We start from the raw sequence: 12,458 nt of genomic DNA, 5'->3' as shown, positions 1-12,458 counted from the left end.
CTCCATTTCAGTAGCAGCAGCAGGGGCTACGGTCAAGTGATAAACCTTGGTAATATATTTCAACAAATTCACAGTCGCAGCAGGAAAAAAAACAAATTGGCGACTTCGCAAATGGACACGAAACGAGTGCGAAGAAGACGTGAGCTTCCCTAACCAATCCTGTGCAACGCGACACTCCAAACGAGGCACATCACGGCCCAGCTGCTCCTGCAGGAAATTCGCAAAGCAGAGAACACCAAACCTTTCCACAATGGCCTTAGCAGCGTAGAGTGTGAATCTGGTCTCCCTGCCTCCCTCCTTCCCTCTACCTCTTTTTCTCTTTAGCCTTTTTCTCCAAGAGTTCTCTGTTTCAATAGAAATGCTCCCGCCCTATTTCTTCGGTTCGATTGCGTGCGTGTACGCTGGCCTTTGAAGTGCTGCGCTGCGACACGGATGTTTCCAATGGCCCCTTTCTTGTTTTTTTTCCCCGCTGCCCGCTGCTGCAAGGCATTATGCAAGCCCAGTTGCTGGCACCACTAGGAAATAAAGCACTCATCGCGGGTGACAATTCGCTGCAGCCGACTCTGGCTGGAATCCTCGTACTGATTGCAGTCCCCGGTACTTGTTCTTTTGTTTAAAAACTTTGTTTAGAAACATGCACGAGCAGAAAAGCACTATAGGTACGCTAGCTGAAACTGATCAGGTCGGCCATCAAGGTCGGCTCCAAACACAGTCCGAAAAATGTGGGCCCAAAGCATCCCCATTGCCGCCCCGCTTTCGTCATGAGGCATGCTGAAGCCGTAGCCACGTCACCGACGAATACGGAGTACGTGTAGACGAGCGTAAAGGCCGATTTGGTCAGAGCATGCGATCGCTCGAGTACCACGTTCGGCGTCACGATCGAGCTGAGACCACGCTCATCGATACGCCTCAAGCTGACCCTTCGCTTCATGTTTCCGGGTCGTGGGACGTATTCCAGTGATAACAACGGCCACAGCGATCTTCGTTTGCACGAACTCGCATACCGGCTGCTATTCGAGCCTTGCATATTACGGCACAATCTCTCTGACATCCGTGGTTGAACTCGTCGAGTAAGCCTGCCGGGTGGCTGAAACGAAAGGGCACCTTGTGACCCTCGGTTGGGTGTCCGCGCTCGTGAACATCGAAGGCAACGGGAAGGCGGACGAAGCGGCGCAAGAGTTTCTGATCGCGCCAACTTGAACGTCCTTCCGCAGCGAATAACGCCCTCTTTGTCACAAGCGCCGCCGATATACGCCCGGGCCGGGTCTTACGAGTGGCGGCTTCCGGCCGACGAAAAGAACTTTACGAGCACGTTCCGCCTCACTGCAGCCCCCTTCTTCTCAGACTTTCCAGGGCGGTGCGGGTGTTGATGCGATGACTTCGTTTAGGTTTTGCCCTCACACCAGATGTGATAGGGCGGTGCCAGCCCTACAGGTACAAAACAATGACTAGCGATCTTTATCCGGCTGGAACATTTCAATCCCGTACCAACCCCCTCAGGCTGAACCTCCACCTTCACTCCGCTTCCCTAACTGCCGTCTAGCTGGCTGCCCAGCCCGTTCCCCTTATTTTGGAGTGCAGCGTGCATGCCGGTCCCAGGAACCGGCATCTTGACAGACCACTCGCTCCTTTATACTTGCGACGCCTGGGTATGGCCAGTAGGACAATCCGGTAGGCCTGATGACAAGCCGGTAGGCCTGATGACAACCGGACAGTACTGGACTCCGTCGTGACTTTCGCAGGGGAGTCGGGTCTTTTGAACGGCCTGCAACCCCGCCCCTTTTAACTTTTTTTATATACAGGCCAACGATAGAGAAGTCTCGTGCAATGAACATTCAATCATCACCATCATTTAAAAACGGTATAAAAAACATCGCTCGTTAAAAAAAACACCGTCACCCATTTGCTTCGAGCAGGACCAGGGAGTTGCAGAAGTACACTTTTGAAAAATAATCGTGTTTTAGAGCTCCCATTTTTCCCATGTAACGTTTTTGAGCTCTTAAGGCTAAAATACAATGATGTTTGCTGCTCAATATCTCAAATGGCGTCATGTTCAATATTTTCCCTCAAAGGCTCAACAACACCGCCTGCCATCGGTCATCAGTGTGGGAAGAGATTCTGCAAAGGGACGCTGGAAACAGTAATCAAATGAAGGCGTGAAAGTTACCCTGGCGAATAAAATTCTACCAAGGATTCGTGCGCGCCTTTCTTAATGTTTACCACGCCTAGTAGAAGCGTTCAGTTCATGGTTATATGACCCAGGGAGAAGCCGGACATTCTCGAAGGTGGTTGCGGCCTGTTAATTTATGCTAATGGGAGTGAGGAAGAGCGTAGATTGTAGTCTAAGAATCTTACTAGAAAAAGGATTGGCGAAGGATCTGAAGGCTGTTATCGTGTGTCGGAAAACGGTTTCGAGACGGCGTAGGGTAGGTCCAAACAAAGATCGACGAAGACAACGCTGGGCGGGAGGCGCCAGCCAACTGTCTTCCTCCTTTATCATCTGACCCGGTGTATGTGGGCAGCGCCAGTTATACCCTCAGTGATACAAAAAGCCCTCCAGCGTCCTAAGACGCATTGTTGAAGTAGGTGACCGCTTAGGTTCACAGCAGATCCATAAGACGATAAGTTGTTCAACCAGAACATGGTAAAGACATATATTGGCTTCAGACGACACCACTGGCTACCTTAATCTGCCATCCTTTGCTATAACCATTATGACTGTCGAACACCTGCGCTGTCGGTTGTAGTTGTGAGGAGTTGTGAGCTCGCGCTTCGTGGCATAAGATGACAGAGTCAATTGATACGCTTGCGTATGAAGTCTTTAGTAGCGGCCATCAGAATTTCCAAAAGTTCGGCTCCCTTTAGGGGCCTTGGGAAACCTTCAAGGAGTGTTTGTTTTCTAGGTTTTTTCTGTAGTATCGTTAAAGGGGCCATGAAGACAAAATGCAAGCTTGGTTTATTCGAAAATTGCCTCGTCAGAATAACACTGACACCACTTTTAACACGAACTTCACCAAAATAAGCTGTATAATAAGGAAAAAAGAGAACGGTCATGCGACCCATTAGCTCATTTCCCGTACTCGAACTTATGACGTATGGGCTGTTGTGCGATTGGCTGAAGTCGTCAAAAGCAAATGCAAGCTTGCAGAACAGGCTATTCGCGCTTAAATACAATGCATATTATTTTATAACAGTAAGAATGGCGTGGTAAACAGTGGAAGTTACGGACGCACAAGTAAACATAAAAGCACCAGTGCATACTTCTCGCACTATGCCGGTTATGGCTGCACAGCCGTCCGGCGTGTTCAAGTTACATTGGCCAACTAGCATAAGCGACATGGTCTTCTGTGAACTTACTGAGCATACCCAATGTTTCGCGAAACGTTCGCTATCAACCCTAACAATAACAAGCCGGGTACAACTACGGTCAAAAACAAACGAGTGCGGGCAAAAGTCCTGAGCAGTATTGTGCACTGTGCCGTCTGGGAGGACGAACGGTATATATAAATGGGGCAACAAAATACTCTTGGCCATTTGCTGCAGCCCTAGTCACCGTACTAGCAATCCTTTCAAGTACCTGCCCTGGCTACGTCATCGCTGACGTCGCGAAACACATAATTTAGCGGGAGAACCAAACTTTTGGCTTAACTCGCTTATTTTTTTAGTGAAGAATGCGTCGTTTGCTGCTTACAAGCGCAACAAGCGCTTACAAGCGCAAAACAACAAATCTTTCGAATAGAACAAACTTGTATTTTGTATTCAAGTTTAAAGGTACCACTTAGAAAAAACAGCGCCAAAAAACGATACGACAGGGAGTAAAGACAAACACTGCGCTGAACTGCCAACTAAGGTTTATTTAGAGGAACAATGAATATATACTAGAATCAAAAACAAGGAGGAGAGAAGGAAACCATAACACAAGCACACAAAAAATGGAAGTTGATTGTGGAAATGAAAGCAGCCACGTGTAATGCGTTGATCATGATCCTAAGTATCTTATCTCTCTGTCATACAACTCGATAGAGGGTGTTCTCACGCACCTATCTCCCATTGTGTGGATGACGAAAGCCTCGTGAATCTTCCTCGTGCGCTGCTCGCGATACCGCTTCAGGATGACGGTGCGGTCAATTAAATGCTGGTGGGGATATCTTGCATTGCTGGCACTTTGCACAGTGTGCAAAGTGCTGAACAACATATCTGAAGTGCTGCAGTTATGGCCCAAGTGTGGGTGCAGTGGTTTCCCGTCCCGTTGCTCCCAAGCCGTATACAGGGTGTCCCAGCTATCACGCACCAAGATGAAAAAAATAGCAATTGCCTTACTCGAAGAAAACCTAGTGCATAATGTTTCTAGTGCAGTGGACTATCGGGCAGTAATTTTTTTTCGTTATGAGATTTAGATAATTAATTTTAATTAATTATCTAACTCGACAAATACTGTCCTAATCATCAAGGTGTCCAGAGGCACTTGTGGGTACGGACGAGAGGAACCTAACTGCGGTTGTTTTCGGCGTAGAACTAATTGCGTACTCATTTATTCTGGCTGATAAAGAAACCCCGCGAAATATGAAAAATACCACGTGACAGCGCTCCCACCTGCATCGTAAAGTAGCGCCCTCTAACAAGCTGATTGAAAGCAACTGCTTTGCCTGTCACATGCCCGAAAGGACAGTGCATCCCCTTGATAGTGGCACGGAAGGTGCAGCAACAAGAAGTTTTGGCGGCTTAGGAGCGGTTTGTTCCTGTCAATTATGCACCGCTCTTCTCTTTCTTACGGCCGAGATCCTCTTGATAAAAAAAGGCCCTGGCTAAAGCAGTCGACGCGCTGCTGTAACCAAAGTCGCAACGCGAAAAACAATGAAATAGACATACAATATTTATCCCGGCTCTGCTCCCAACACATAGAAAGCGTGCACGCGCGCTAATATTTCGTGGAAGTAACATGCTTCAGCCCAAAGCCAAATTACAATGAGGGCCTTATTTTTCGGGTATACGTGCTTTGTAAAACACTTTTACGACAAAAATAAAACAAAAAAAACAGACGGGGAATCCACCCACGTACACTCTAGAAAAAAGGCAAAAACATCGTGTTGAATAAATTTAACGCATACCATTTAAAACGTGCCGATTTGGCCATAGGTAGGCCTGCACAAAACAAGGCAATACATAAGATTTTAGTGTTTCTTAATAATTGGCGCATTCGTTTGCACTGGTTGTCGTTAGCTACCGCCTAGAGGGCGTGTTCGAACAGGTCTCCTTCTGCAGCTACGCAGTACTGAACTCGCTTAATCACATCTTCAGTGGCTTTCTTGATGATGGACGGAGGAATTGTTCTGCAGACATCCGCTATCTTGGCCTTGAGCTCATCAGATGTCTTCGTCTCGGTCATGTAAACACGATCTTTCACGTTGCCCCAAAGAAAGAAATCCAGTGGAGAAAGATCGGGTGACCTAGCCGGCCAATGTATATAGATATAGGCCCGTTCCGTCCAATTCATTGTGCTTGGAAAGTCGCATCAAGCCAGTTTCGTGCTCGACTGCTGCTGTGTGCTGGCGCCCCGTCTTGCTGATACCACATCTGTAAAAGACGTGACAGCGGGACTTCGCTGAGGCACCGATCAACCGTTCCTTCAAGGGTTTGGTCGAAGAAGATAAAGCCTATTATAGTACCGGCGTAAATTCCGCACCACACATTGAATGACCACTGGTACTGGTGCCGATACCCAGTGTGGATTGGAGTCGCTCCAATAGTGTGCATTGTGCAGATTTACCTGGCCGTTTCTGCAAAAATTGGCTTCATCTGTCCACATTACGTTGCTAAGAAAGTCTGGTGACTCTTCAGATTTCGTGAGGATCCAATTTGAAAAAGCCAGACGATTCCGAAAGTCCCCGTCTTCCAAGCATTGGTGCAGGCTAACGTGGCGCGGGTGAAAGTCCGAGTCGTTTAGAATCCTCCAGACTGTCGACTTGGAAATTGGTGCCTGGGCGGCTACGTCTCGCACGCTAGCTTGAGGGTTTGCAGCCATAAATGCAAGAACATCCGTGCGTAGGCTTGTGCTCACAGACGGAGTCCTCTGCCGCTGTTGTTGAAAAGAGCCGGTTTCTCTCAAGATTTCGTAATTTCTGATGATGGTCGATGCGCTGGGTTTACCGCCAAACTTCCGCGACTGGTCAATGTTTGCGGCCTTTCTCTTATTGCCATTTGCCGCTCCCAAGGTAAGGATCATGTTGGCCTTCTGCTCATTACAAAAACGCATTGCGACTGGGGCACTGCAAAACGCCCCTTTATACTTTCGAGCTTATTTTGTCAATTCTTTTTTGTTGGGACAGGTTCTGAGGCGACAAAACGAACCATCCATGCACTCGATCAACGCTAAGATAGCCGCTATCACATCTCATTTTGAAATAGCATTACACGCGACGCGTTGCTTCCGCTGGGGCAGATGACGCAGATAAAGCAAACGCTGGTTCGCGATTTTTTCTTTCTTTCTTTCATTTATTCCATTCTGGCTCACTAAGAGAAACGTTGTTCGAGGGCGCTACTTTACAATGCAGGTGGGAGCACCGTCACGCGGTATTTTTCATATTTCGCGGAGTTTCTTTATCAGTCAGAATAAATAAGTACGCAATTAGTTCTTCGCTGAAAATACCGCAGTTAGATTCCTCTCGTCCGTACCCACAAGTGGCTCATTGACACCTTGATGATTAGGACAGTATTTTTCGAGTTAGATAATTAATTAAAATTGTTTATCTAAATCTCATTAACGAAATAATTACTACCCGCTAGCGCTAGTCCATTGCATTAGAAACATTATCCACTAGGTTTTCTTCGAGTAAGGCAATTGCTCTTTTTTTTAATCTTGGTGCATGATAGCTGGGACACCCTGTATACCGCCACCGAAACCCAGGCAAGTTTATTTCTTTGGTAGCGGAAATTACTCTCGCATTTATGAAGCGCTTGAATCAAACATATATAGTTTCTCAAAACAAAGCAGCACTGTAGCTGTGGCTGAGTTATAGCTCCTGTTTAAAAAACCAATTTTAGAGCTCAATGACTTGCATATATGCAAGTCATTGAGCTCTAAAATTCTTTCTGTGAAACATCGAAAGAAAAACCTTGTTTTGATAAACCCATAAAGGTTCTACTTAATAAGAGTAATCGTATATTCAAACGGCTTAGAGAAAAGTCCGATCCACTGCAATTTTCGAAGCTTCGACAACTTGGTTCCGAAATCAAGGGGAAAATCACAGGACGAAAAAAGCGGTATATTACTCTCTTGGTTCTAGAATTAAAGAAAATCTAAAGAAACTTTCGTAACTAGTTAAATCAAACAGCAAAGACAATGTTGGTACCCCTCCGTTAATCCACAATAGTGCAACCGTTACTAATGGTAGAGATAAATGAAGTTCTTTTAACAATTACTTTGTTTCTGTGTATTCCACGCTAGTACCCCAACAACTTCCAGTCTTCTGGAGCAATGCACTTGATGATATGCCGGATATTGCTATTCACTACGTCGGAATAGTCAACATTCTCAAAAAAATAAAACCACACTCGGCACCGGGTACAGATAAGATACCCAATTTTGTTTTAGAATCCTGCGCATATATCATTTCAAGGTTTCTAGAAGTACAGTATCACAAATCTCCTTGAAATCTAGAATTACCTGGAGACTGGAAGATGGGCGGCATTGTTCAGATTCACAAAAGCAGGCCCCGTGACAGCGTCATAAAATTATACTCCTATATCTTTAACATCTGCGTGTTGAAAAACTCTGATGATGGTGATTGATTGTTGGGTTTAACGCGCCGACGCAACGCAGGCGATGAGGCGAGCCGTAGTGGAGGGCTCCGGGTTAATTTTGACCACCTGGGGATCTCTAATGTGCGCCAAAATCTCGTACACACGGGCGTTTTTGCTTTTCGCCTCCATCAGAAAAGCGGCCGCCACGGCCGGGAATCGAACTCGCGACCTCGTGCTCAGCAGCGCAACCCCTTAGCCACTGAGCCACCGCGGCGGGTGTTGCAAAACCCCGGAGCACATAATTTACACTAACATCTTTACCCACATTCAAAACAACAGTTTCTTTGGTCCTTATCAACACGGGTTTAGACCGGGTCATTCATGCGTAACTCAGTTAGTTGAATTTACCCACGACATATTTCATCATTTGACAAAAGTTTACAAACAGACTGTACACTATTAGATTTCCAGAAAGCATTTGACAAAGTGTCCCATGCTCTCTTACTTCATAAGCTTTCACTCTTTGGTTTACCAGATAAAATCCTTTAGTGGCTTAAAAACTACTTGACAGGTCATTCAGAAATAGTAATAATTAATGGCGCAGACCCAGAATATGCATGCGTATCTTCTGGCGTTCCGCAGGGTTCTGTCTTAGGTACTATTTTATTTCTGATATATATAAATGACATTGATATAGGAATCACATCTCGAATATCCAGCTGTATGCAGACGATTGCGTCCCCAGAAATTAATAAAGAATCTGGCCGAGTAGCACTCGAAACAGACCTAAATAAAATTTCTTCCTGATGCGACAGGTGACTTATGTCCCTGAACATCTCAAAATGTAAGCATATTTGTTTCACCCGCAAGCGACAATCAATCCGTACACAGTATTACTTGAACGGCTCCCCATTATCACAAAACAAGTGAAGCAAAATACTTAGGTGTCACGTTTTCCATCGATCTGACATGGAATTGTAACGTTCAAAGCATCACTTTAAAAGCAGGGCGAGAACCTAATTTCCTTAAACGGAACATTAGGCACGTGCCACTAGATGCCAAGAGAGAATTTTACCTAAGCAACGTTCGCCCAATTCTCAAATACGCGTCTGTTGTGTGGGACCCGCATACACAAATTCTTGTCGATAGCTTAGAAGCGATACAGAAAAGTGCTGCCCGATTCATAATCGACATTTGCTCCTTTCCAAGCAGCGTCACACACAAAAAAGGGCCCAAATGTTTGGAAGATCTTTCACTACGCCGAGTTGTTTTCCGCCTTTCTTTCCTTTGAGACACTGTCTTCAATCGCACACCACTAAACAAAGAGACTGGTCTACAATCGCCGACATACATATCCGGGCACCGCGACCACTTACTTAAGATAAAAGAAAGATGCGCGCGCACAACCACATACCAAAACTCATTTTTCCCCGTACAATACGGGCATGGAACCTGCTTCCTACTAATTAAAGTTGCTTCTGATGTAACGTTCCCCACTGTTCTTCAAGAATATGTTTGCCGATAAAAGTGTACTCGCCATTTGAAACTTTCTTTGCTGTTCATGCTTTGCAATGTTAGCCAGCGTGCTGTGTTAATGAATGTATCATGTTACCTGGGCGAAACTTTGTTCTTTAGTGCTGTCTCATGTCCTCCCTCAAAGTGTACCACATGTATGTTTAGTATCGTACTCACGGTCTGAAGTGTGTGCCTTACTAATGGAAACCTTGTATGTTTTCTTACAATTGATTTTTTTTCCTTTCCACCATTTTAAGAGCGTTCGATCTTGCATTTCATATCGGTTACCTGTCCTCCCTACTATAATGTCCAAGGGGCGAAATAGGTATGTAAATAAATAAATAAACAGCATAGTATCTGTCCTGTTTAGAATTATATATGGTCCATTTTCCGCTGCAGCATTAGCACAATGATGCTATAGTGCTTCGGAAGCTATACAGGTACCATTTAAACGCGTAAAACGCGTTTTGAGCTTGTTTTGTTTTTGTTACTCAAAACAATTCATAAACAGCGTACACCTTTCTGATTTTTTTTCACAACAAGAATGCCCCCTTCCAAGTTGAGGGAATTGCACCCCCTGCTGTGATATGAACTCCCGTTCCCATCGTCATATCGTCATTGGGGCTCGCCTTGTCGTCGTAGCTCTCTCGCTGGACCCAAGTTGAACCACACGGCGTTCCGTCGTCGCGGCGTGACCAAGAGGCTTCGAAATCCAAGCGGTTTATATAGTCATAAGCGTTCGAAACTCTTGAACCGCTGGCGCTTGTCATACATCTCCCCGTTGTTTAGCGCAAAGAAAACTGTAGGTACATTTGAGGCAAAATATACGTAATTAACTGGCAGCGCCCCGTTCCTTTAGTTAGGAAGACTCGTTGGGTTGGTTTTTACGATAGTAAGCGGGAAAAAGTGGCAGTGCACGCCGGAACGTGCGCGAGGAAAAGCAAGCACAAAAATAACAGAACTACCGCTGACGCAGTTTCAGGCAGGGGGCGCGCGAGCACTGCGAAAGCGGGAAATTTGAATTGCATTGGGTGGTAGCAGTGAGCGGATAGCGGCGCTACAGGCCATTGTGGCGAATCACTTCTCTGCACTTCCGACAGCTTTCACATTGAGTGGAACGGCTTTATTTATTTATTTTTCATTTCGTTCTCTCCTTCTCCTTTACACCCAGGATGCCCTGCCATCTTCGTCACCATAAGTGCAGCGCTCAGAGCCTTGAGAGTGGGACACCCGTAAGTAAAACCGCCACGGTTGATTGCACTCTCTTTCTACTGCCAAAGTATGCTATTTCGTGTGAACGTACAGTGTACCCGTTAAAACATTTTATCTGCATTCACATTTGGCGAGCACTACTGTATTGTGCATGGTAGCTATCTGCCCTGCTTTCATAAGCACCGCAGGTTCGCTGCCCGCTCAATGAGTAGCTGTCGCTGGAGACCAATCTGTTGTGTATTGTGGTGCCGAAGACCAATAGTGCCCTTTTTTGACGCCACTTGGAACCCACCTTTATTTGCACGTCGCCGTGCGTAATGGTCTTACCTTGCTGCAACTTTTCCTCAACGCAGTTGCTGGATGGACAACGTGGGAGGATACAACTGGATAACTCTCGCCCCTGGCCTTTTCTGCCTCTTTGTGAGTGTAATTATTCTTTCAAATACCTCCAAATCGCGTGACGAGAAGGCACGCATTGTTGCCATGCGTAGAGTTGAAAATGTAAAGACTGTAACGTATGTCATATTGTCTTATGTCTGGGCATCTGCCCGCTGAACGTTGAATTAAAAAAAACTAGCTTGACAAAAAATCGCATGCTAATACATGCTTTGAACATGCTAATACACGCTAATACATGCTAATACATGCTAATACATGCGGAGTGCTTCGAACAACACACTTAACAGAGGTGCGAAAGGGTAAACATTAAAGAAATCTTTGCAACTTTAATGCTTAAGTGAAACATTGCTGAACTGGAGGAGGGCATTACAGCCGAGCCGCGCCGAACGCGTTTATTGCATCTACGTCGAATTTTTCGTGCGCCTAAGACGTTGTGGGAGCAGGTTTTGGGCTTATGAATAAAGCGTCGGCAAAAAAGTAGGCCAATACTTCGCGTTTAAAGCCGGCCATACCGCATGTTATAGCCGCGTAGATGACTTCACGCAGAACGACGTGCGAATCCTACACATATAAAAGGAACAATTCTAGGGCAGTGAAACAAGGTGGTATGGTAGTTATACAGCCTATCGCCCAAACCTTTAGGACGACTTGTATGTTCGGTGCTTTTTGAATTCGTCCAAAACTCGTGAGCATCGGCCCATAGCGCCATTCACTGCGTAACTCGTCACGGAGACCCGGTTCTTAAGGCGTAGTGAGCCTGAAGCCACCGCTTTGACTTCCGGCCATAGGATAACCAAGGCGAAGGCGTTATATCTATATCTGTCACATATGGAAGGCGTTAGGTACATGAAATCATTGTGAGGTTCACAGAATCACACAAAAAAAATATCGGAGCGCATGCAGGGAAAGGAAAACAGCAGCTCCCGAAGAGGGTAGGCCGCAGCAGACCGTGAAATACGAGCGAGCCGTCTTCAGAGGTGAAGGGTACCCACGGAACGAACGGGGGGCCCCTGGAGAGGGCGAAAGAGCGGAACGAGCTTCGGAAGAGGCTGTCCAGAGGGCTGTTTATATGGTGACGATTGCGGCAACAAGATTCAGCATAAAGTTCAACAGATCAACAGGGGATTCGAATAGGCATTGGAGTTCATATTCAAGTTTTTTTCTTAGTCGGCACGAAGTGAGAAAAAAAAACGTCAGTGTGTGCAGTATATGGGTGCGAGTTAAAAACTACCAGCACATTAAATTAATAGGTAGCCTTCAACTAAGGCGCGCTTCATAACTCGTGTGTATACAAATTGAGCGCTTAAAACCACGCATTTATTTTCCAATTTTTGCGGCGGCGGCTACTAAGGCCAGCCCCCTTTTGTGGTCTTCGTGAAAGTGTCACGCAAATAAGGAGCGTTCTGGCTCCCCGGGTGCTCCGAAGCGGCCTCTAGAATGCGATGGAGAGTAAGCCGGCGCTCCAGAACGTCCCTGGGAGCAGAACAGAGAGTGAGCGCCTTTCGTTTAACCAGGGTCCTTCAAGGGGCTCTCACTTAAGGGGGACTCACCTGTTAACATTGCTATGGGACTTTTCACTTCATGACCCAAGG

The 12,458-nt window shown here is 46.1% G+C and overlaps 1 protein-coding gene across 1 annotated transcript in view; it reads left to right on the top strand.

Moving 5' to 3' along the window:
* The window catches only part of LOC144167563 (calcitonin receptor-like), a 185,954-nt gene that overhangs the window by 156,058 nt on the left and 17,438 nt on the right, over positions 1-12,458 (top strand). Inside the window, exons 10-11 of the mRNA XM_077696790.1 lie at positions 10,427-10,487; positions 10,821-10,887. Of these exons, the coding sequence (XP_077552916.1) occupies positions 10,427-10,487; positions 10,821-10,887 (128 nt within the window). The remainder of the gene's footprint in view (positions 1-10,426; positions 10,488-10,820; positions 10,888-12,458) is intronic.

Source organism: Haemaphysalis longicornis, unplaced genomic scaffold, assembly GCF_048455015.1.
Source record: "Haemaphysalis longicornis isolate Haplotype H1 unplaced genomic scaffold, Haemaphysalis longicornis Haplotype H1 scaffold_2, whole genome shotgun sequence".
Taxonomy (NCBI): domain Eukaryota; kingdom Metazoa; phylum Arthropoda; class Arachnida; order Ixodida; family Ixodidae; genus Haemaphysalis; species Haemaphysalis longicornis.
This window is presented reverse-complemented; position numbering and strand designations above follow the sequence as displayed.